The following is a 21713-nucleotide window of genomic DNA, read 5'->3' on the forward strand; positions in this document are numbered from 1 at the left end:
AACAGCTTCTGCAAGGCCTGTGTCATTTGTGCAAAATGTAATCCAGGAAGACCAATCAAGGTGCCTGCAAAGCACCTAGCAAAATACATGTACCCATTCCAGAGAATTCAAATTGATCACATCCAAATGCCCAAGAGTGGGTCTCATGAATATGCACTAGTAATGGTGGATATGTTCTCAGGCTGGCCAGAAGCCTACCCTGTGGCCAATATCACTGCAAAAACAACCGCAAGACGCCTACTTACAGACATTGTATGTAGATTTGGACTTCCAGAAGTCATTGAAAGTGATCAAGGCCCAGCCTTTACAGCAACAGTGACTAAAGAAATTTGGACTGCTCTGGGAGTGACCCTAGCCTTCCACACCCCTTACCACCCACAAAGTAGTGGTAAAGTAGAGCGCATGAATGGCACTCTAAAAGCCAGAATGTTAAAAATGTCACAAGAAACAAAAATGCCCTGGCCAGAAAGCCTGTCAATAGCTTTGTTCAGCGTTAGGCATACACCTAGAGGGAAACACTCGTTATCCCCATATGAAATTCTATTTGGGACAGCACCCAGGCTAGGTTGTTATTATCCACAGCAGTTACAGCTTCAATCAGATGTTTTAGTAGACTATGTAACTGAACTTGCAAGTGCCTTGAACAAAATACATGCCCAAGTTTTCTCTTCAATTCCAGATCCTGATTTGAACACAGGTACCCATAACCTGCTTCCCGGAGATTGGGTTCTGGTTAAGAAGTTCGTGCGGAAAAGCACCCTGGAACCAAGATTTGACGGGCCATTCCAAGTTCTCCTGATCACCGCAACTTCCGTCAAATTGGCCGGCAGGCCACATTGGATCCACGCTTCCCACTGCAAGAAGTCTCCTGCCCCAGAGGAAGCAGATACCGCACAACCATGTACCTCTGGTACATTGTCTCCTTAATTAGTTTAATTAAGGCCCAGCAAGTAGCCATCACTAAAGATGCTAGTGGGTACACCTTCTGGTATAATTCATCATGTACCCGTGTGGCTACCTATACCTTTGATTATTGTGACATCGTAGAATGCCCATTCTCTACAACACAAATCCAGAATATCTATAGAGATATCCCTCATGTAAAAGATCCATATGTTTGTGTAGTTGACAAACAATGGGGGCACAATTGTGGCCATTGGGGGGCGGCGGGATGGAATGCCGGGCCTTCCTGGGGTTACAAGCCAAAAAGTGCCTTATCTAAAGTAGATGATCATGGTAGGTCTCTCCTTCAAAGAATGACTCTAAGAAAGCCTGGAGGAGGCACACCAATGAAATTAATTCTTAATGTTGAGCATCCAAGCCCAACAGATGCAGACCAGTATGTATTGGGAATGTACTGGAAAAAGGGTTCCTATACTAAATTAGGGCATTTCTACCTTAAAGATATGTGTAATTCCCCTGAGTGGCAAGGAGCTACTCACATGGTCACAAACCCATTAAAACCACACATCCAGTCCTTTAAGGACATGATGGCCATTGCTAACCCCACCTTTGAAGATACCATGGCCGCTGAAACAGGTTTTAATGATGTTAACCTATGGTTAGAATGGATGAAATATAATGCCAACAAACATAACCGAACCGCATGCTATGTGTGTGGTGGTGCCCGGCCTCATCTGGGCACTGTACCTTTAACCCTGCCAGTAGATGAAGAAAATTGTATTTTAAGTCTTTTTGCCTACCAATATAATTTCAACAGGTCTCTATGTCAAGCATGGACAGCGGAGTATCCTCTTATAGCCAAAAATGTAAGACCTCCTCATGGTGTTACCGTATATAAAGGTAATTACACTTGCTATGTCAAACATGATGGGATTGGTAAATTTGTGGGTAACTTTCCCGCAGGTTATTGTACTACATATAGAACTGTTCCTGTACGTTTGCTGCAGCAGCACATAAGGTCACTGGGAGATATTTACTGGTTGTGTGGGGATTTACAGCTAAGATCCAGAATGGACACAGAGTGGTGGGGGGAGTGTACATTTGCCAAGGCCATTATGCCTATACACATTATTTCTGACACACACACCAACACCCATGAGTCCAGCCACACTAAAGCTAAGCGTGAAGCCCCAGTAAAAGGAAGTTTTGACCCTCACATTTACATTGATGCCATTGGGGTGCCTAGGGGGGTACCCAATGAATTTAAAGCGAGAGATGAAGTTGCTGCAGGATTTGAATCAATTTTTACCATAGTTACCGCAAACAAGAACTTAAACTGGATAAACTACATTTATTACAATCAACAGCGTTTCGTTAATTACACCAGAGATGCCCTCCAGGGATTAGCCGAACAGTTGCAGGCAACATCCCAAATGGCCTTCCAAAATAGAATAGCCCTGGATATGATCCTAGCCGAAAAAGGAGGGGTATGTAAAATTTTGCCCGACACCATGACATGTTGTACCTACATCCCAGAAAACACAGGTCCTAATGGTAAAGTTACATTAGCCATAGCAAAATTAAATGACCTCTCAGAGGAATTAAAAAGGAATTCTGGGATAAAAGATCCCTGGGACAGATGGTTTGGTTGGATGACGGGTTGGAAAAAGGCTTTAATGCATATTGGTATGGCAATACTAATTTCTCTTTTTATCTTTGCTCTTCTCTTTTGTTGTGTCTTCCCCTGTCTGAGGAAAGCTCTCACGAAGACTGGTGACCAAGCGGCACCCACTTTCACACTTCTTGATGTTGATGACCAAGATTTCCAGGATCTCAACTCACCCTGTTTGCCGCTGCAATCTATCCCTTTTGATGATAAAGTGCGAGAGTTCTAGGAAGGGACCACCTTAGGGACAGCATCTGTCAGTGAATGGTAAAGGCCCCGTGTGGAGAAGTGGTGGGTTAGCTGCCGTGGGACACCCATGGGTGTGAAGTGTTCGAGAGCCATACTGACAGATGAGATAGCCTAGTAGGGTCAGAAAATAGGGACAGACTTGCACTTTGCATTAACACCTAGCTAGTGGCCACGGGGTTTCTGTGCCTTTGGGCTAACACGTCTTCTGGTATTAACAAATCAAGTTTTTATCTCTTAGCATTTAACATTTCATAGGGGGGACTGATGTAGAATTATTTAAAAAAATCTTATTGTACTTATATTGAATTGCTGCTCTAACTCTGTATTAACCTGATACTGTGACAAATCCTCCATTTTGTCCTCATAACCTGCCTTCTCCATATGAAAACTACATTACATGACAGTATTTCTCAGCACATCTAATACAATAGACAAAGACTGTATTCTCCATAAGGATATGACTAACCCAGGAACTGTTGAGTTTCCCCTAATTCGCAACATAGTATAATTTAAAGGCCATGAGAACACAGTAGTAATGAAATGTTCTATTCATAAGAGACCTTGCACCTAACCACGAGATCTGACATCACCGACCGAGTAAAATGACGCTCAAGACCCCCTTGTCCCCACCCGTGTCTAGAATAATACCACCTTCTGGTGGGTGGACACGGAACTAACCACTTAGTTTTTGATCCAATTAATTATATTGATAGGTGGACACTAATCCAGACACTTAACAATTAATCCAATTAATGATGTTTATTCACTGATATCTTGATAATCAATGATGACGAAAATTTCTCTTAAAAGGGCCTGCGCGCCCTCTGATTCTTCACTTGCCAATAAATTTCCTCGAAGTTATTTTAACCTGAACTCCATGTGTCAGACTGAATTACTTCAGCGTATATACGCAATTCAATTCTCTTTAATTTGGACAGGAACAGATAGACATTTAAACATTTTGGTTTACTGAAAAAGTACCATAACAATTCCACTCAGGGTTCCAGATAGTTGGTTGACATTATTACAGAATAATTTAGAGAACTTTATTAATAAAGGTAAGAAAAATAGAATAAACAGGAAAATCTTATCATTAAAAACCAAGGACGGTGGATTAAATTTTCCCAATATAAGAGTTATATACTGGGCAAACGTGATTACACATATGTACAGGTCCCAGACGGTGACGGCTAGGAAAGAAAGTTGGTTTTGTATGGAAATGGAAGATCTAGGTCTAAAAAGTTCAGAGGGCATATTATGGAATACAAAACCTTTAATGAAAATGGAGATAGATATTAAAAATAATATTATATGGGCTCAAATGGTGCCAGTCTGGGAGGAAATTAAAATGAAAATGTCTCTAAAACATGCGATTTTGGATACAGCAAACCTGAGAACAATAGAAGTTAATATGAGGGACATCTCTCTAGATAGCTGGCGAACCCAGGGAATATATAAAGTCTCGCAGATATTAGGTGCAGTTAACATATTGCCTTTTGATATTATTTTACAGAAATTCCATCTGTCCCAGCGAGAAGTATTTACGTACCTGAGACTTAAATATTTCCTGCAGAAACACCTTAGTAAAGAACTTGGAAAAGTGTCTATGATGATAAAAAATATTTTCTCAAACCAGACTGTACCAAAAGTCCTAGCTAAAGCAATAGAAGCTATAAGAAACATTAATGAAGTGGTTAGCTTCCCTCAGAAAACTAAATGGGAGAATGATCTGAAATGTCCGTTAGATCAGGATGAGTGGTGTAAAGCCATAAATATTACTCGTCGACAGGTCCAATGCTTAAATCTATTAGAATCTTACTATAAGGTCATCTATAGATGGTATCTAGTCCCTAGTAAGCTGTCCCAGATGTACCCAGGGGTATCCTCTAAATGTTGGAGATGCGATAAAGAAGTAGGCTCATTTATCCATATTTGGTGGAGTTGTTCAAAAATCCAGAGCTCTATAAAGAGAATGCTAAGATTCATAAAAGAGATAGCCGGAATAGAGTTAGAAATGAAACCTGAGATAGTCTTGCTACACATGCACTGGCCAAAGATGGTCTATAGCAGTGATGGCTAACCTTTTTGAGCCCGAGTGCCCAAACCGCAATACATGGCAACTTTTTTTTCCTTAAAGTGCCAACACGGCAATTGCGTGTGTGTGGGAGGGGTGCGTGTGCGTGGGAGGGGTGCGTGTGTGTGGGGGGGTGCTGTGTGTGTGGGGGGGGTGCTGTGTGTGTGTGTGGGGGGGTGTTGTGTGTGTGTGTGTGGGGGGTGCTGTGTGTGTGTGTGTGGGGGGTGCTGTGTGTGTGTATGTGGGGGGGTGCTGTGTGTGTGTGGGGGGGTGCTCTGTGTGTGTGTGTTGGGGGGGGGTGCTGTGTGTGTGTGGGGGGTGCTGTGGGGGGTGCTGTGTGTGTGAGAGGGGTGCTGTATGTGTGTGTGTATGAGGGGTAATGTGTGTGGGTAGGGGTGCTGTGTGGGGGGTAGGGGTGCTGGGCGGGGGTAAGGGTGCTGTGGGGAGGTAGGGGTGCTGTGGGGAGGTAGGGGTACTCCTGGGGGGGTAGGGGTACTGCTGGGGGGGGGGTAGGGGTACTGCTGGGGGGGTAGGGGTACTGTGTGGGGGGTAGGGGTACTGTGTGGGGGGGTAGGGGTACTGTGTGGGGGTAGGGGTACTGCTGGGGGTAGGGGTACTCGGGGTGGGGGTAGGTGTACTGTTCTGGGGGTGGTAGGGGTACTGCTGTGGGGGGGGGAGGAGTACTGCTGGGGGTGGTAGGGGTACTGCTGGGGGGGTGTCAGTATCCCCCCCTCCCTCCCTCCCTCCCTCCCTCCTCCATATCCCCCTCCTTCTTACCTTTAATGGGGGTGGTAGGGGCACTGCTGGGGGGGTAGGGGTAATGCTGGGGGGATAGGGATGCTGGGGGGTAGGGGTACTGTTGGGGGGGTAGGGTTACTGCTGGGGGGGTAGGGGTACTGCTGGGGGGATAGGGGTGCTGGAGGGATAGGGGTGCTGGGGGTAGGGTACTGTTGTGGGGGGGAAGGGGTACTGCTGGGGGTGGTAGGGGTACGGGTGCTGGTTGTCAGTATCTCCCCCCCCTCCCTCCCTCCTTCTTACCTTTAATGAAGTAGGGAGGGGGGGGGGCGCCACAGCCATCCCTGGTGGTCCGGTGGTGGAAAGCACTGCAGGCTGAGGGATCTGTGAATCAGCTCCCCTGTCGTCCCGCGCGATGCTGTGTGGAGCGTTGCCATGGTAACGCTCGGCAACGCTCCACACAGCATCGCGCGGGAGGACAGGGAAGCTGCATCACAGATCCCTCCCCCTGCCTCCCGACCCGGAAGCAGAGTAGACGCCTGCCGTTTCGGGCAGGCAGGTGCCTACTCTGCATTAATGGCGGACCTATGGCCGCGTGCCAACAGAAAGGGCCCGGCGTGCCACCTGTGGCACGCGTGCCATAGGTTCGCCATCACTGGTCTATAGTATCAGATGTTTTGTTATTCACTGCTTTATCGCATTCAAAATTGTCTTAGCACGGAATTGGAAATCAAACCAAACGATCAATTGGGATACGATTAAGGACCAAATCCGTCTTCAGACAATGATGGAGAGAGATCTGAGCATCCCATATTTGAATGCTCCCAAAAGAAGAGACCTATGGCAAAGGTGGTTTAACAAAATTGAAAATCGGCTATAAAGCATATTAGGATTTACCTGAGCTCAGAAAGAATTAGAGCCATGAGTTAAGGATATATCCCCTCTCAATGCCTGACCCGGCAGATAACACCGTATTGTGTCTGTATTTTGTATTTTGTATTATGTAAATGTGTTAAATGTGTTAATTATGTTAAAACAGTATTGGACTTATGTAGTCCTAGTGTTAAATGTATGTGTGTAAGAAATTAAATAAAAGAATTTATACTGAAAAAAAATAAATGCTTTTTTTTTATTTAATAAAATGTATGTCTGTTGTCTTTATCCATAACACCTATTCATATATTTCCTATTAAATAATTGTTTATTAACAGTGCCCAATTAATGGATTGATTGATTTATATTGGCTTATTTCCCTTGTATTAAGTACACTATATAATGACCAATTATTTATATTAATGTGCCCAATATTATTTGTTAATTACTTACTTTTTTTAACTTATGTATTATAGATTCACTTTACATGAAGTGCTTAATTAATCAGTGTCTAATTAATATAATTAACTACCCTTATTTATATCAAGTGCCTAATTTTTTATTTCTCCTATATTTTAAAGTGCCTAATTTTGAATCTAATTTTAAAAGTGTTACTGATTACTCAATGAATCTCTTATATGTATTATTCATTTATTATACCTATAAATTTAAACACATAAATAAGAAATATATATAATTATTACCACATTTTGATTTTTATTAGTGTATAGATTTTAAATGTTTAAATTTTAAATTTGTATTAGTTGTTTGTAAAATATCCCCAAAATATTATTAAAAAAAACAAAAAAACAACAACTAATAATATCAATGTCTACATTTAGGCTACAATGTTGCATAGTATTACGTCTGTATATCCATTAGAATTCAATCTGTACTAACTTTTTCATTAACACCCCCACCTCTCTAGCGGGGTTCTATTTTCTCTATTCCTTTATACTAATAATTAATGCTGTATACTATTAACGAATGTTTTCATAACTTTTTTTTTAATTGTTTGCATGTTCTAATATTTTTTCCTCGTGTTTACTGTTTGTCTGTCCCACATATTGCATACCACACGGGCAGCATTGAATATATTACATGTTTTGTTAATTTTTGCACTGTCAATTAATGTAAATAATTGTAGGTCTACTTAGGCATCTTTCCATTTGGCAACTTTTTAACTCTTTTAACCTTCAGACTAGATTGCAGATAATGGAATTTTTCAGTAAAACAAATTCTGAGCTTGTTTTATCTATATTTAAATGTAGAGAAACACAGTAACAAAATGTCAAAAATGTCAGGAAATGTAGTTTCTGATAGGTAAAGAGAATGGTGAGTTAATGGGTAGATTAAGTAGAGCATCTTCGGTCATTGGCTTAATAACATCATAGAGAAAACTTCAACAAGTTCAAATATTACTATACCAGGCCAAGGTTGTATTTTGGGTTTTTTACTACTGGGAATGTAGGAAAAGAGGCGAGGAAGTGTGCTGGCCCCACACTTGTCACTTCTGACACTTATCAACCTCAGGGCTCATTTAAATTGTAAAACCTCACCCTTCTTTCCTGTCTTTGATGTCTGAGACCAGTTCTTGGCACACTTTCACACATCACAAGCCCTCCCCAGCAGGATTTCAATTCCTTTGTTGATATGTGTTGTTTCAGACTGATGTATTGCACGGCTACACATTGTAACCACACACCTAGAATTCTACCTAATGATTGTGTTTAACTTTACTGTTTATTCCCTCCAGGGGAAGTAGTGTAATGCTCAGAGCAGAACTTAGGCTCAAAAATGTTTGCACACTGTCCATACAATGCAGACGAGGGTGAGGTTGAGTGGAATAAAAAAAAAGAATTACCTAATACTCAAAATGCAAGAGCTCACAAATAAATTCAGAGTTATTCCATAAAGTGTAGATTAACTGGAATACAAAGTACATTTCAAATGTTGGGCCCAAGTAGCCAAAAAGGAAACAGGCAGAAAATTTCCATTTTGACCTAAAATTACCCTGTTTAGTTCTTATAGACTACAGAGCTTACAATTTGTTTACTGCAATATTATCCAGACACAGTCTGCCAAGAACCACACTAACATTAAAGAAACACTCCAAGCTACATTGTAGTACAATATGCTGTAGTGGTTATGGTGCTAGGAGTTCCATGATACCCCTTCATTGTAAGTAGTCAAACCATTTTACAATGGTTTTACTATATACATTAGGTGGGAGGGCACCAGGGTGGTCTGTAGTGGTTATGGTGCTTGAAGTGTTCATTTAAACACAGCCCTGCTCTTATTTACAATTATCATTGTGTTCTTCTACATCAGTGAGGGTTAACCTTGGTACCCCAGATGTTTATTAAATCAAACTTGAAGCAAATGTAGAAATATTCCATTGATTTCTATGACTATTTATTTAGTTTTCCTTGAAAAGGATAGCACATGGCATAAGGTCTGACTTGGGAACGACTAGTTCAAAGTAGAAAGTAAAAAAAATCTCCATGCCTATTACTTCAGTCATGACACTTTGTATGGTAAGAGCTAATGATAATAAATTGTATGGAACCTTTCTGGTGATGAGGGGTCCTTTTTCAGCACGTTCCAATTGTTATCAATAACAGAGGACACTATTTTTTGACTGGGTGTGAAATGATACAGGAAAGGTGAATCGATCAGTAACTTGATTACGTGTAGATTGTTCTGAAATCAATTTATGTGCCTGCTGGAGTGCTTTTTGTAATGTCCGTTTTTTGTACCCCCTTTGTAGAAATTTGTTCTGCATGTCTTCGACTTACTTCTCAGCTGAGGTTTGATCAGAATTATTCCTAAGGACTCTTAGGAACTAAGGAGATAGGTAATGACTCTTTGAGTTTCCTATACTTTGTATCCGATAAGCCTTGGTGGTTGTACTACTTCTATTCTAGGGCCGTGTATGGGGAATTTCCTTAGGAGAACTAGCAATGTGATATATTGTGCATTTATAATTTATTTTAACAATACCGTATATTTCTTATGACATATATATATATAACTGATTTCATCATGTTTCATGGACTTTTGTTTCGCTGATGTATTCTCCTCTGGATTATTCACCTATGTCTTTTTAATATGATGTATAGTCCACACACTCTTATTCTGGGGTTCTTTCCACTCTCCTCACCCTCACGGCTTAATATCATCTTGGTTTGATGATGTTTATCCAATATGTATACGTCTTCTTTGACATCACAAATCTCGTTTTCGTTTGTCCACCCTCTAATTACATCATTGCACATGTATATAACGGATTCTTATTACTAAGCACATTGTCTTGAAAAAAGTCCTCTCGGACTGAAACGTTGATGTATGTTTTGTGCTGAATAAAAGCATTTCTTCACTTTTACAAAGACCCCAGAGTGCTCTCATCTATTATATTTGTGTATATAAACATATACACACACACACATTATATACACACGTATTATATGTATATGTGTGTGTGTATATATATGTATATATGTATACATATATACGCACGTATTATATGTGTGTGTGTATATGTGTATATATACACACACAAATACACGTATTATATATTTATATATATATATATATATACATTTTAAAACACAAATATGAGTGTTTTGAAAAGTTTAAACAAATGCAAAAAACAAATAAAAACGCTAACTTTGGCCTGCATTTGTGCCTTAGTGGCTACTACAAAAGACTGGAAATACCCCATTTGGAATACCCTGGGTTGTCGTCTACATTTGCAAATGGTAGCCATGATAAGGTTAATTCACATTCCTGGGCTACCATATGGTCTCAAAAGGCAACATAGACCCAGCAAACCAATCTGGCAAACTGAATTGGGCAAGCCCTATATTGACCCTGTAACTTTCTAAAACTCCATAAAACCTGTACATGGGGTTATTGTTATACTCAGGAAACTTTGTTGAATACAAATATGAGTGTTTAAAACAGTAATACTTATCACGACGATGAAATCACCAGTAAAAGTGCAGTTTTGTGTAAAAAAAATGCAAAAAACAAATATGAACACTAACTTTGGCAAGCGTTTGTAGCTAAGTGGCTACTACAAAAGACTAGACATACCCCATTTTGAATACCCTGGGTTGTGTACTTTTTCAAATGGTATGTTATAGTGGGGTTAATTTTCATTTCTAGGCTGTCATAATGTCTCAACATCTGGCAAATAGCAATTTGGAAAAACAGAAATTGGCAAATCTTATGTTTGACCCTGTAACTTTCCAAATCCCCATAAAACCTGTATTTGAGGGGTACTGTTATAGTCGTGAGACACTACTCTACACAAATATGAGTGTTTTAGAGCTGTACAATGTATTATACTGATAATATCATCGGTGAAATGGCAGGTTATGTGTGAAAAATGCAATAAAACAAATATAAATGCAAATTTTGGCCAGGGTTTGTGACTAAGTGGCTATTAAAAAAGACTGGCCATACCCCATTTTGAATACCATGGGTTGTTTACTTCTACAAATGGTATGCCATGATGGGGTTAATTTTCATTCCTGGGCTGCCAAACGGTCTCAAAGGCAACATAGGCCCAGCAAACCAATCTGGCAAAAAAACGATAAAACATGTACATTGGGGTTACTGTTGTACTCAGGAGATGTTGCTAAAAACATATTAGGTTGCTCTTTGTCAGTAACACATAACAGGAACTGAGAATCCATGCCTAAAGTACAATGTGAGATAAAAAAAGCACAAAAAATGACTACCCAATGGTTTGACAAAGACTTGTGGTAGAATTAGTGCATGGAAAGTTTTAAAATACCACCATTTGAAATACCCTACGGTGTCTACGTTTCAAAAATATATGGTTTGATGGGGGTAAATTACAGGCTTCAAAAATTTCCCAAATAGGACATGGGTGCCTGATGACCAGCTGTGAAAGTTTCAAGTTGGAAAACTGGATTGCGCACCCTCCAAATAAGGTTTTTTAGCCCCCCAGAGAACCCGACACATCTCTACATGGGTGGTATCACTGTACTCAGGAGATGTTACTGAACACATATTGGGGTGTTCTTTGGCAGTAACCCTTAAAGTTCTCCGTACATGTATTCTTAAATTGCTATGTGTGTCAAAAAAAATCACAAATTATTATTTTATTTTTTTTAAACGGCATAGATTGGTGGTAAAATTATTGCATGAAAAGAGTCAAAATACCCCAAGTTTCTTCTTTAAAAAAATATATCCATGTGAAGGGTTATTCAGGGATTCCTGACAGATATCAGTGTTACAATGTAACTTTTGTTAATTTTGAAAATAAATGGTTTGGAAATAGCAAAGTGCTACTTGTACTCACTGCCCTATAACTTGCAAAAAAAGAACATGTTAACATTGGGTATTTCTAAACTCAGGGCAAAATTTAGAAACTATTTAGTATGGGTGTTTTGGGTGGTTGTAGATGCGTAACAGATTTTGGGGGTCAAAGTTAGAAAACGTGTGTTTTTTTAAAACTTTTTCATCATATTTTATATTTTTTTATAGTAAATTATATGATATGATGAAAATAATGGTATCTTTAGAAAGACCATTTAATGGCGAGAAAAACTATATATAATATGTGTGGGTACAGTAAATGAGTAAGAGGAAAATCACAGCTAAACACAAACACTGCAGAAATGTAAAAACAGTCCTGGTCCTTAACGGTAAGAAAATTGAAAAACTGTCTGGTCACTAAGAGGTTAAGGCAATCAGGGAAGAGACACTCCTTTAGTGATCAGAATCATTGATAGTGTTGCCTGTCTTGTTTCTGCAAGACATATATCAATTCTATAGGGCTATTGAGTAGTGCTTGGATGTAATGTCCAGCAATATCCAGAAAATCTATGTTGTGTTGTAAAATCAATTGATTTACCACGGTCATTGTAAATGAAACTTTGCGATTAACTGACCCCTTCATGACAAAGGTTAGGTCAGCCCCTTCATAGCATGACAAAACTGACATGTCATCTGTTATAAGGGATTCATTGTTTTCAGATCTGTTACATATGATGTCTGGAGGGCAATTATGCAGTACTTTCAAGACCTCACAGTCCTAGAACTCCTGTTCCCTTAACCTGGTTCAATAGTGGAATATTATATATCGTCTTACATTTATGTTTAAGACGATATATGTGTTACTTTGCCTTAAGGGTTGCTATCAAAGAGGCATAGAAAGGCTGAGATGTCATATCAGCATCCTTCCTTTCTTGGCTGTCATTATTTGACTGACAGCTGGTGTCACCTACTTGTTTGTGATTAGTAGAAAGATCTGTTAGAAAACTAGTCAATGTGGGGAGCAAATAAATCTGCAGGAGCTGCATGGAGAAGATTTGAGAATGAATCAGAGGAAAGAAAATACAAAAATACAGAAAAAAATAATTTTTAATATTTTATAAAGATATAATATTTATAAAATACTGATTAAGACTTTGTTTAAGTTAAACTGATATTCCAACACAATCCACAAGACAAAGTAGTGACTACCGGAGGTAAGTCAAACTAACCCCCCCCTCTGCAACCCACGGCCACCGTACCCCCCACTGGATCCATCCGTTTTGAGGGTCTTTACGAAATATGCAAAGAACCCTGAAATTGACAGATCGGCAGTAAACTCCCTGTTTTACCATTAGGTTCTACTATGTGAGCAGCGTGTGTATTCAACCCCTAAATATCAATGACATAGATATCACCATACTTCATGCCATTATACCAGTCTGGCCCATATTGGCCTTATGCCAACATGGAATGCGTAACCACATGCCATGTTTGTGGACCATTCCATTCTGACTGTGGATCTTCATAGACTAGATTGTTATAAAAGAATAGGAACTCTGACTCCTTTGTGCATTAAATATCTAAAATACATTTATATTACAGCAATATTTCTTAACCTTCTGGCGTTTATGGCGTTAGCATTCTTAATTCAATTAGCTGAAATCTAATTCTCCAAATTTAAAATGTATTAAATACTGATTAGATAAAATAAAAAGGGGAAACCCTACAAAATACCGTAGCTGAAATAATAGCTAAGCTAAAACAAAACAAGTTCACATATCAGTATAGAGGGCCAAGGTTATTTTACTTTCCCACACTGGCAGCTTGGGACACAGTAGGTTTATTTTTTACAAGGCAAGGCGAGAAAGTGTGCTGGACACATGCTTGTCACTTTTGACACCTAGTGACTGCATGCCTCATATAAATTATAATAAAACTCACCCTCTTTTCCTGTCTTTGAAGTTTGAAACCAGTCAATGGCACACTTCCTAATATCACTCAAGAGGATGGAAATTCCTTTGTTGGTCAGTAATAACAGACTGGAGATCAGTATAGCTATGTCTTCTAAAGGCATACTCTTCAGACCTCCTTTATCTCCCTCTTGATGCAGAATATCAGAAGCTTGGTTAAAAATGTAGTCTGTGTCAAAGTGAACCTCTCTGTTGCAACAATACCTTTAATCAATATTAATCAACCAAACATATTTTAGTTTAAAGAAAAACTTGGATGGTTTATAGAAAACTGCCTGAAAGGTTCACAATTTTAAAAAATATTATATTTAACTTATAGGGAAGTATTACTTTACTGAGAGGGTAGTGGATGCGTGAAATAGCCTTCCAGCTGAAGTGGTAGATGTTAATACAGTGAGGATGTAGAGGTTTTGCATGCGTGGGATAGGCATACGGGCCGTCTATAATATGATTAGGACCCTGGGCAATGCATTTTCTTGGGCCCCCTGGGCCCTGCCCTTCCCATCCCTCCCCCCCATTTACGCCCAATGCGCAATCACACTGACAGACATACTGGCACATACAGACACAGACAGACATTAAAACATTCACAGATACATACTGACACACAAATATATACTGGCAGACATACTGACACACACACAGACATACATACACACACAGACACATACACTGACAGATATACTGACACACACAGACACATACACTGACAGACGTATTGACACACACACACAGACATGCTGACACACACACACAGGCACACTGACACACACACACACACATGCATACTGACATACATAGACAGACATACTGACACACACACAGGCATACTGACATACACACACACATACACTGACAGACGTATGGACACACACACACAGACATGCTGACACACACACACACACACAGGCATACTGACATACATAGACAGACATACTGACACACACAGGCCTACTGACATACACACACATACACTGACAGACATATTGACACATGCACACAGACATGCTGACACACACACAGGCACACTGACACACACACACACAGGCACACTGACATACATAGACAGACATACTGACACACACACAGGCACACTGACACACACACACAGGCATACTGACATACACAGACAGACATACTGACACACACGGGCCTACTGACATACACATACTGACACACACAGACATACTTACACACAAGCATACATTTAGCCACCCTCCAGGTTCTTACCTTTTTCTGGAGGGTGGTTTCCCTGGTCCAGTGGCAGGCAGAGGCAGATGGGAGTTCTCCTCTGGAACTCCCCTCTTCCTGCCATTCTCCTCCCGTGCGGCTGTGATCTCTGTCGGGAGGAAGTGACATCACTTCCTTCCAGCCGGTACAGGAAGGGGCCCGGTCGCGCTGTTTAAGCGTCACAGCGCCCGACCGGGCCCCTGCTCACACATGCTCCCCGGGTGGCCCTTAGTGCATGGGCCACCGGGAGCCTCCCTAGTGTGGAGGCAGGTGCGGCTCTGTGCAGCCACACCGCCCGGTCCATGGGGGCAGCGCAAATCGCGGGGCCCACTGGGCAGCTGCTCTGGGCCCCCCAGGAGCAACTGGGCCCGGGGCAGCTGCCCCGTTTGCCCTGCGTTAAAGACGGCCCTGAGGCCAGGGACTAATGAAAGTATTTAGAAATTTGGGCAGACTAGATGGACCGAATGGTTCTTATCTGCCGTCACATTCTATGTTTCTATGGAACATGACACATTATTCATTAAAGCAGGACATTTGGGGCATTAAAGAGGAGGTTACACATTTTAGTTCAAAATAGCTCACTGATTTTGCACCAAAATTTCAGATCCCCTCCACAATTTCCGATTGAGTATGTGTTTATGTGTGTGTGTGTGTGTGTTTATATATATGTATATAACCTTTTTATATATGTATCCATGCATTGAAAATTTAAATTATGAGCACAGCTACAATAATACATATAAAAAACGTTATGGCAAATAAAGCTATAATAATGCACGTCACATTTGACATTCTAACTATAGCTACAATAGAATATATCACAGGCTATATTTTAAATAGCGGCGATTCTTTAGATTGAAGGCTTGTTTGAGCAGAGCCATCACAACCTCTTGTTCCTACAAGTCAAACTTGTGAGTTAAACTTATTAGTATGTCTTTGTGAACCCAAAGTATAGCACTCGGCAAAATGTTGGCACTTTTTAACCCCTTAAGGACACATGACGTGTGTGACACGTCATGATTCCCTTTTATTCCAGAAGCTTGGTCCTTAAGGGGTTAAATAATAATAATAATACATCTAGCTATAATAATACATATTGCACAAAACATTCTTAAATAATGTTACAGTTATTAAATTGCTGACATTTTCAACATTGCTCCAATAATTAATAATGCATTTAAATTTTTAATAACTACCTTGATACATTTAAATATATATACAATAATACATATTATAGATACCATTTTTTTTCCAATATGTGACAATATATGTGACAATACATGAATATAGTGACATTTATTAAAGGGAATCTCCAGTGCCAGGAAAACAAACCTGTTTTCCTGGCACTGCAGGACCCCGCAGTGCCCCCTCCCCTTCAGTGACATACCTGAATCCAGTGCCGATGTCCCTTGGTGCTGGGTCAGGCTCCGTCCACACTCCTCACCCACCGACGACAGCTGACAGGAGAGACCCAATGCGCATGCGCGAAAATGGCCGCACGCGTGCATTAGATCTTCCGGAGACGCTGGACGATCAGCGTCGTTTAGAACACTTTTCGTGTTTTAAAAACACGGAAGTCCCTCACAATGTGAACGAAAATAATCCAAATATAGCTACAAAGATACATTGTATCCTAAACACAGTTACAAGTACTGGTACAATATAGTACAATTAACACAATAAGATATGCCAATATACTTATTTTTGCAATACTCCAAAACACATATTTCAAATAAAATACAAATGTAACTATTTTTGGAATGTTACATGTGATACATATTCAATTGAATCAGATTTGGAATATATGTTTTAAAATAAAATACCTGCAGTAATTATACCATGCTAAATTTATACTATATAACACCAATTTAATAGTGGTTACAATAGACAATTCCACTTTAGAATTGACTAATTTCCTAATAAACAGAAAACACTCATAATGTAGCAAATGCCCCAGAAAGAAAGTTATTAAGACTAATGAATGATGTCTTCTTCTAGAGTCGACTTTTCCCACAGATTCTTCCCCTTGAATCCTTCAATTATATTACCATCCCCAGATGTTCTGGTGTCTTCTGACACAGTTGAATGTGACACATCTATTGTCTGGGGCTAGTATCTAATGCCCTGCTGTGTGTGGGAAAGGCTTGGGATAAAGATCACCATGTAATGTGAAAGAGAGAGATACAGGGAGAGCATCTGTTTATCAGCAATCTACTCTTGTGTGCATTGCCTGCTGGGCTGGGGAGTGTGTGGTTTTATAATGTAAGACTGATTATTGATCTATCTATCTCAATATGGAGAGAAACATAATTTTATCAGTAAACGATCAGATATGAGAACATTTTATTTCTCTCATTTATACTTTAAATAAATACGTCTGGTTTATTTGTTATGTGAATATATACCTAACCTGGTAAATTTGGACATATTGCTTGAATTTAACCATTAATCTTAATCAGGACGTTTACTATATTTCATGCTAAGAAGAGGTTTTACCCCAAATATGTCAACATGGGAGCTGATTTGGGAAATTCGGCTTATCCGTTCTAAACTGAAATAAATGATTTTGCTGTGCGTGCAAGGCTAAACAAACATTAAATAAATGATTTACTGCATTGGGAAATAAGAAAAAAATGCAATCTTGGTCTATGTCAATCAATGATATGTTTTCTTTTACACGTATTGGCTTATTGTCTTTTTTATTTTTAAGAATGTTATTTTATAGTATATTGTCACTTTTATTTTTAATAATTTTAATCAGTCTGTTTCAATGGACAAAGACGAGGATGCAGACATTGGCTGACCGTGCTAGTTTATGTTCTTTTTAAAATAGTATACAGAGAACGGCAATCAAAGGAGCTCACATGCCCACCTGTATTTAATTCCATAGGACGTTTCTAGGCACCTTTAGTGCCAGGTGCACTGGGCATCAACTTGGTACCATGCATAAAGGGTGTGCATACTACAGTTTGTGTCAGGGGGACCCCCAGTAGTTCTAATTTACCCACCTCTTACTGCACATGGGGTGAGCCAATGTATGAAATAATCAACTCCCATAACTATAAAGTAACTGTAACTCCCACAACCACAAGTCTAACCCCTTTTTTTTTTTACCTGAAGCAGAAGGAATCAAGGTAAATTGTTAGTGTGGGACCTACCTAAGAAGTTTGCCTTGATGTGGCAGGTGGGTTTACACCTAATGGCCATTGGAGTGAAACAAAAAAAACCTCCATTTATTTAAATATGCAAATTTGGGGGATTTGGGATAGAGCGCAGGTAACTATTTTCTTTGTTTTTGTTGTATGTATTTGGGCTGATGTGTACTATGGTCATTGCTGCAGCCCAGGAGCAGTGGGAGTCTGAGCGCAAGACTTATCTTTTGTGTATAAGTCTAACCCTAACTCCTTTAAACTCATAGAACTTTAACTCCCGGAATCTCAATCTACATGCCATTTAGAACCAGTTTAAACAGAGCTGTCATATCACTATTTTCAAGTAGTTTGCCAAAAATGTACTATCCTGATGTCTCCTTTAAATCCAGGCCCTTCTGCTGTGGTTGTGGCTAATGCAAAACACATAATACCCATCTAGCTTTGGCCTGTAAAAGTTATGGTGCATAGAGTGTTCCATTATAATATAAACAATGACATTTTTATAGTGCCACTATAATGTGAATTTTTTTTCAATGTTACCTTTTGGCACTTCAATCCCTTTAATGAGCTGTAGTGGTTATGGTCTTAAAAAGTATCCCTTTGATTGAGCATTTTACATTGAGGGGAGTACCGGAGTTTAGCGCCAGGTAGAATGGTAGAATGGAAACGGGTCCCAAGAACCAAGGTGTAATCTATAGTGTATAAAATATGTGTATGTATAATGAATCTCAATATTGGGCATAGCAGATTGATGTTGCAAAAAACTGTTTTAAAGATCAATTGTTTGCATAAAAATGGATGTGTATAATGTTTGCTAAAATAGACATACCCAGAAAACCTCTCCCCTTTCAAAAAGGTGCTATTTATTTATTTGTATTTTTGCATAGAAGACGACAAGTTTGAATTCACTAAGAAATATTAAGAATAAATTAAGAATTTAAGAATAAATTTATTTGAAAGTGACAAATATTTCACAAATAATTAATAAATGTTTGCAAGTATTGCATATCATAAAATCCAAATGTAAAGGCTGCAAATATTGCAGACCGAATCACATAAATATTGCACGTTTTCCAGCATTTAGAAATTACAAAATAATTAACAAAACTAATAAGTTAGCATATAAAGCAACTGTACTAATCACGTAACAATACATGTTACTTAATATACATCCATTTATTGAATGTATTAATACGTATAGTCCTCACTGAAAATACAGCTGTTGTAATGTACAACAAAAGTCTATATCAGGGGTGGCCGGAAAGTAGATCCGCAGGTGTTTTGAACTACAGCTACCATGATCCTTTGCCTTTTTAAAGGCTGGCAAAGCATCATGGGGGTAGGTCTACATGGATTTATTCTTTATAGCAATTGTTATACTTCTATATTCAGGCAGCTTTATTGAAATGTACAGTAGTAACTTGCCTCTCCAGCTCCCCATCTCAGCTCGTAACACTGTACTTAACATTACATGGTAATAATAATATAATTATACACGTCAAAAAACAACCTTCATAGATGGTTATTACTAGCAGTGACAGATATATATATATATATATATATATATGAATTCAGTGCCGCCCTGACCAGTGAAATCCAACATTTCATGTAAGATTGCAGTAATTCTAGGCCTGAGCTGATGTTTTAATATAAAACATACTTGGCTAATAGCATTAGTAACATGCTTACGCTTTCATTATATGATAAAACACTCGATACGCAGAGCAAACACTCCAATATATATCAGGCAGGTTGCTGAGAGTTCACTAAAAGTTTCCAGTTCAATAAAGTCCACACAGTGACTACCAGGGTCTCCATACAGCTTTGTGGGACCAAGGTATTAGGTCTTTCTTGGCGGTATGGTGCACTCCCAACTGAAAAGGCAAGCTCTCCGTTGCAAGAGGCTGTTCACCATGGATGGTCTGCAGCAGCTCCAACTGGGCCTCTGTCTGTCTGTGCTGGGATAGGAAGCCCTCAGAGACCTGGAGACACTTGGAGTAACCTTCTGTGTAGCTCTGGCTGGATGATGGAGCAGCTAAAGGGGGACAAGAGAAGACCATTATTAGAATGACATTTCATTTAGTGTTTGAGTCTCAGTGACAGATGATCATTTCTCCTGATGTGAAAGACACACAGGTCAGGATACTTACTTTTCCCAGCCAGGTGCTGATGCAATAAGGTCACTGTCATCTCCAGAATATCCGCTTTCTCTGGTTTGGATGGAAGATGCTGTTTGTCAAACTCTTTCTCCAGTAACATCCTGAGCTGCTCAATGCTGCTGTTAATCCGATCTCTCCTCATCTTCTCAATCACTGGCTTCCTGAGCTGGAGAAAGGAACAATCACATTACATTAGTATAAATACAGCTTCATCTGGCACGACATGTTGTTATGGGTTAATGTTCAAACAAAAAAATCCTATTCCCTGGTCTAAAATTAAATGAATTAAGCTCAAATATCCTTCTTAAATATATATATATACTATATAAAAAAGGATTCCCATTATTCGTTTAAAATAATGACTCCTGTCAAAACATATATGCTCTTCCAAACCCCCCTTGTCCCCGTCCCACCCCCCACCTCTAGTGCCCAGTATCAGCCATTGATCAGGGCTTACCTTCCTCATCCCTTGTGCACTGTGCCCATTGCCATCAGCCGGCACCATGCTAGGACTAGAAGGGGCCATGCTGTCCAGTCAGTGGGTGAGAGCTGGAGTCCTGTCTGCTATGTGATCCGGTGATATGCAGCTAGTGAGGCAGGCAGGCCCTCTATATACTGCTCTCTCTGTATAATGATATGTGAGGATCAGACTAAGCACAGGTTCCCACACTCAGCAGCCATTCACAGCCCCTGCAGGGACAATAGGAGTGTGTCCATTAATAGGGCATCTGGTGCTGTGAATAGAGGAGGAAGCAGGGGGGTAATCTGTGGCATAAAGCTGGAGTGTGGGAAAGAGCTGCTCCAACGGGCTACTGCAAATAAATATTGATAGCCACATGTGTTACCTGGCCCATGGCTAAATGAGCAATAATCTTCTAGATGGGATCAGTAGAGGCCATTCCTTCTATGGATTTAAAGGACTATGCCCATACGGAATAAGTGAGCCAGAGATTCACATGTAATAAAATAACAGAATACTAAATGATGTCATCCTTAAAGGAATTAAACTGGTGAACCAAAGGATACTTCTGAGTCAAGTTTCCCTCTTTGTCCATTTGAAAAGCTGGGAGGTGTGAAGATAGAGTAAACATTTTTTTGTGAATTTTAAGAATTTTCTTACAAAAGGACAAGCTTGAGCTAATGAAATGACTGGCAGGAGGGTATCACCAATAACAATAGATCATAAATACAATACAGAGCAGGGAGAGCCAAAAAGAAGATCATCAGCGATACTTGAACTACGAAACCCAGAATGCTTTGCAAGCTTTAAGACTGACAAACCATCTATGGAGTTGTAGTTTCCCAGCAGTTGGGATCTATGCTTTGACCATGATGTAGATAGTATAGATTTAGATCTAATACAGAATGAGGGGAGGATATTCAATTTTTGTCATGTTGACAGCAATGTAA

At 39.7% G+C, this 21713-nt stretch overlaps 1 protein-coding gene across 1 annotated transcript; it reads right to left on the reverse strand.

Moving 5' to 3' along the window:
- Positions 1 to 19734: 19734 nt before the first annotated feature.
- Positions 19735 to 20870, reverse strand: LOC134577373 (transcription factor HES-5-like). The gene is made up of 3 exons (XM_063436084.1): positions 20761 to 20870; positions 20295 to 20469; positions 19735 to 20179 (listed from the first exon to the last, which is right to left on the reverse strand). Exons 1-3 carry the CDS (start codon positions 20827 to 20829, stop codon positions 19947 to 19949), a joined length of 477 nt encoding a protein of 158 aa, XP_063292154.1. The 5' UTR covers positions 20830 to 20870; the 3' UTR covers positions 19735 to 19946.
- Between the last annotated feature and the right edge of the window lie 843 nt (positions 20871 to 21713).

Source organism: Pelobates fuscus, chromosome 11 (genome assembly GCF_036172605.1).
Source record: "Pelobates fuscus isolate aPelFus1 chromosome 11, aPelFus1.pri, whole genome shotgun sequence".
NCBI lineage: Eukaryota > Metazoa > Chordata > Amphibia > Anura > Pelobatidae > Pelobates > Pelobates fuscus.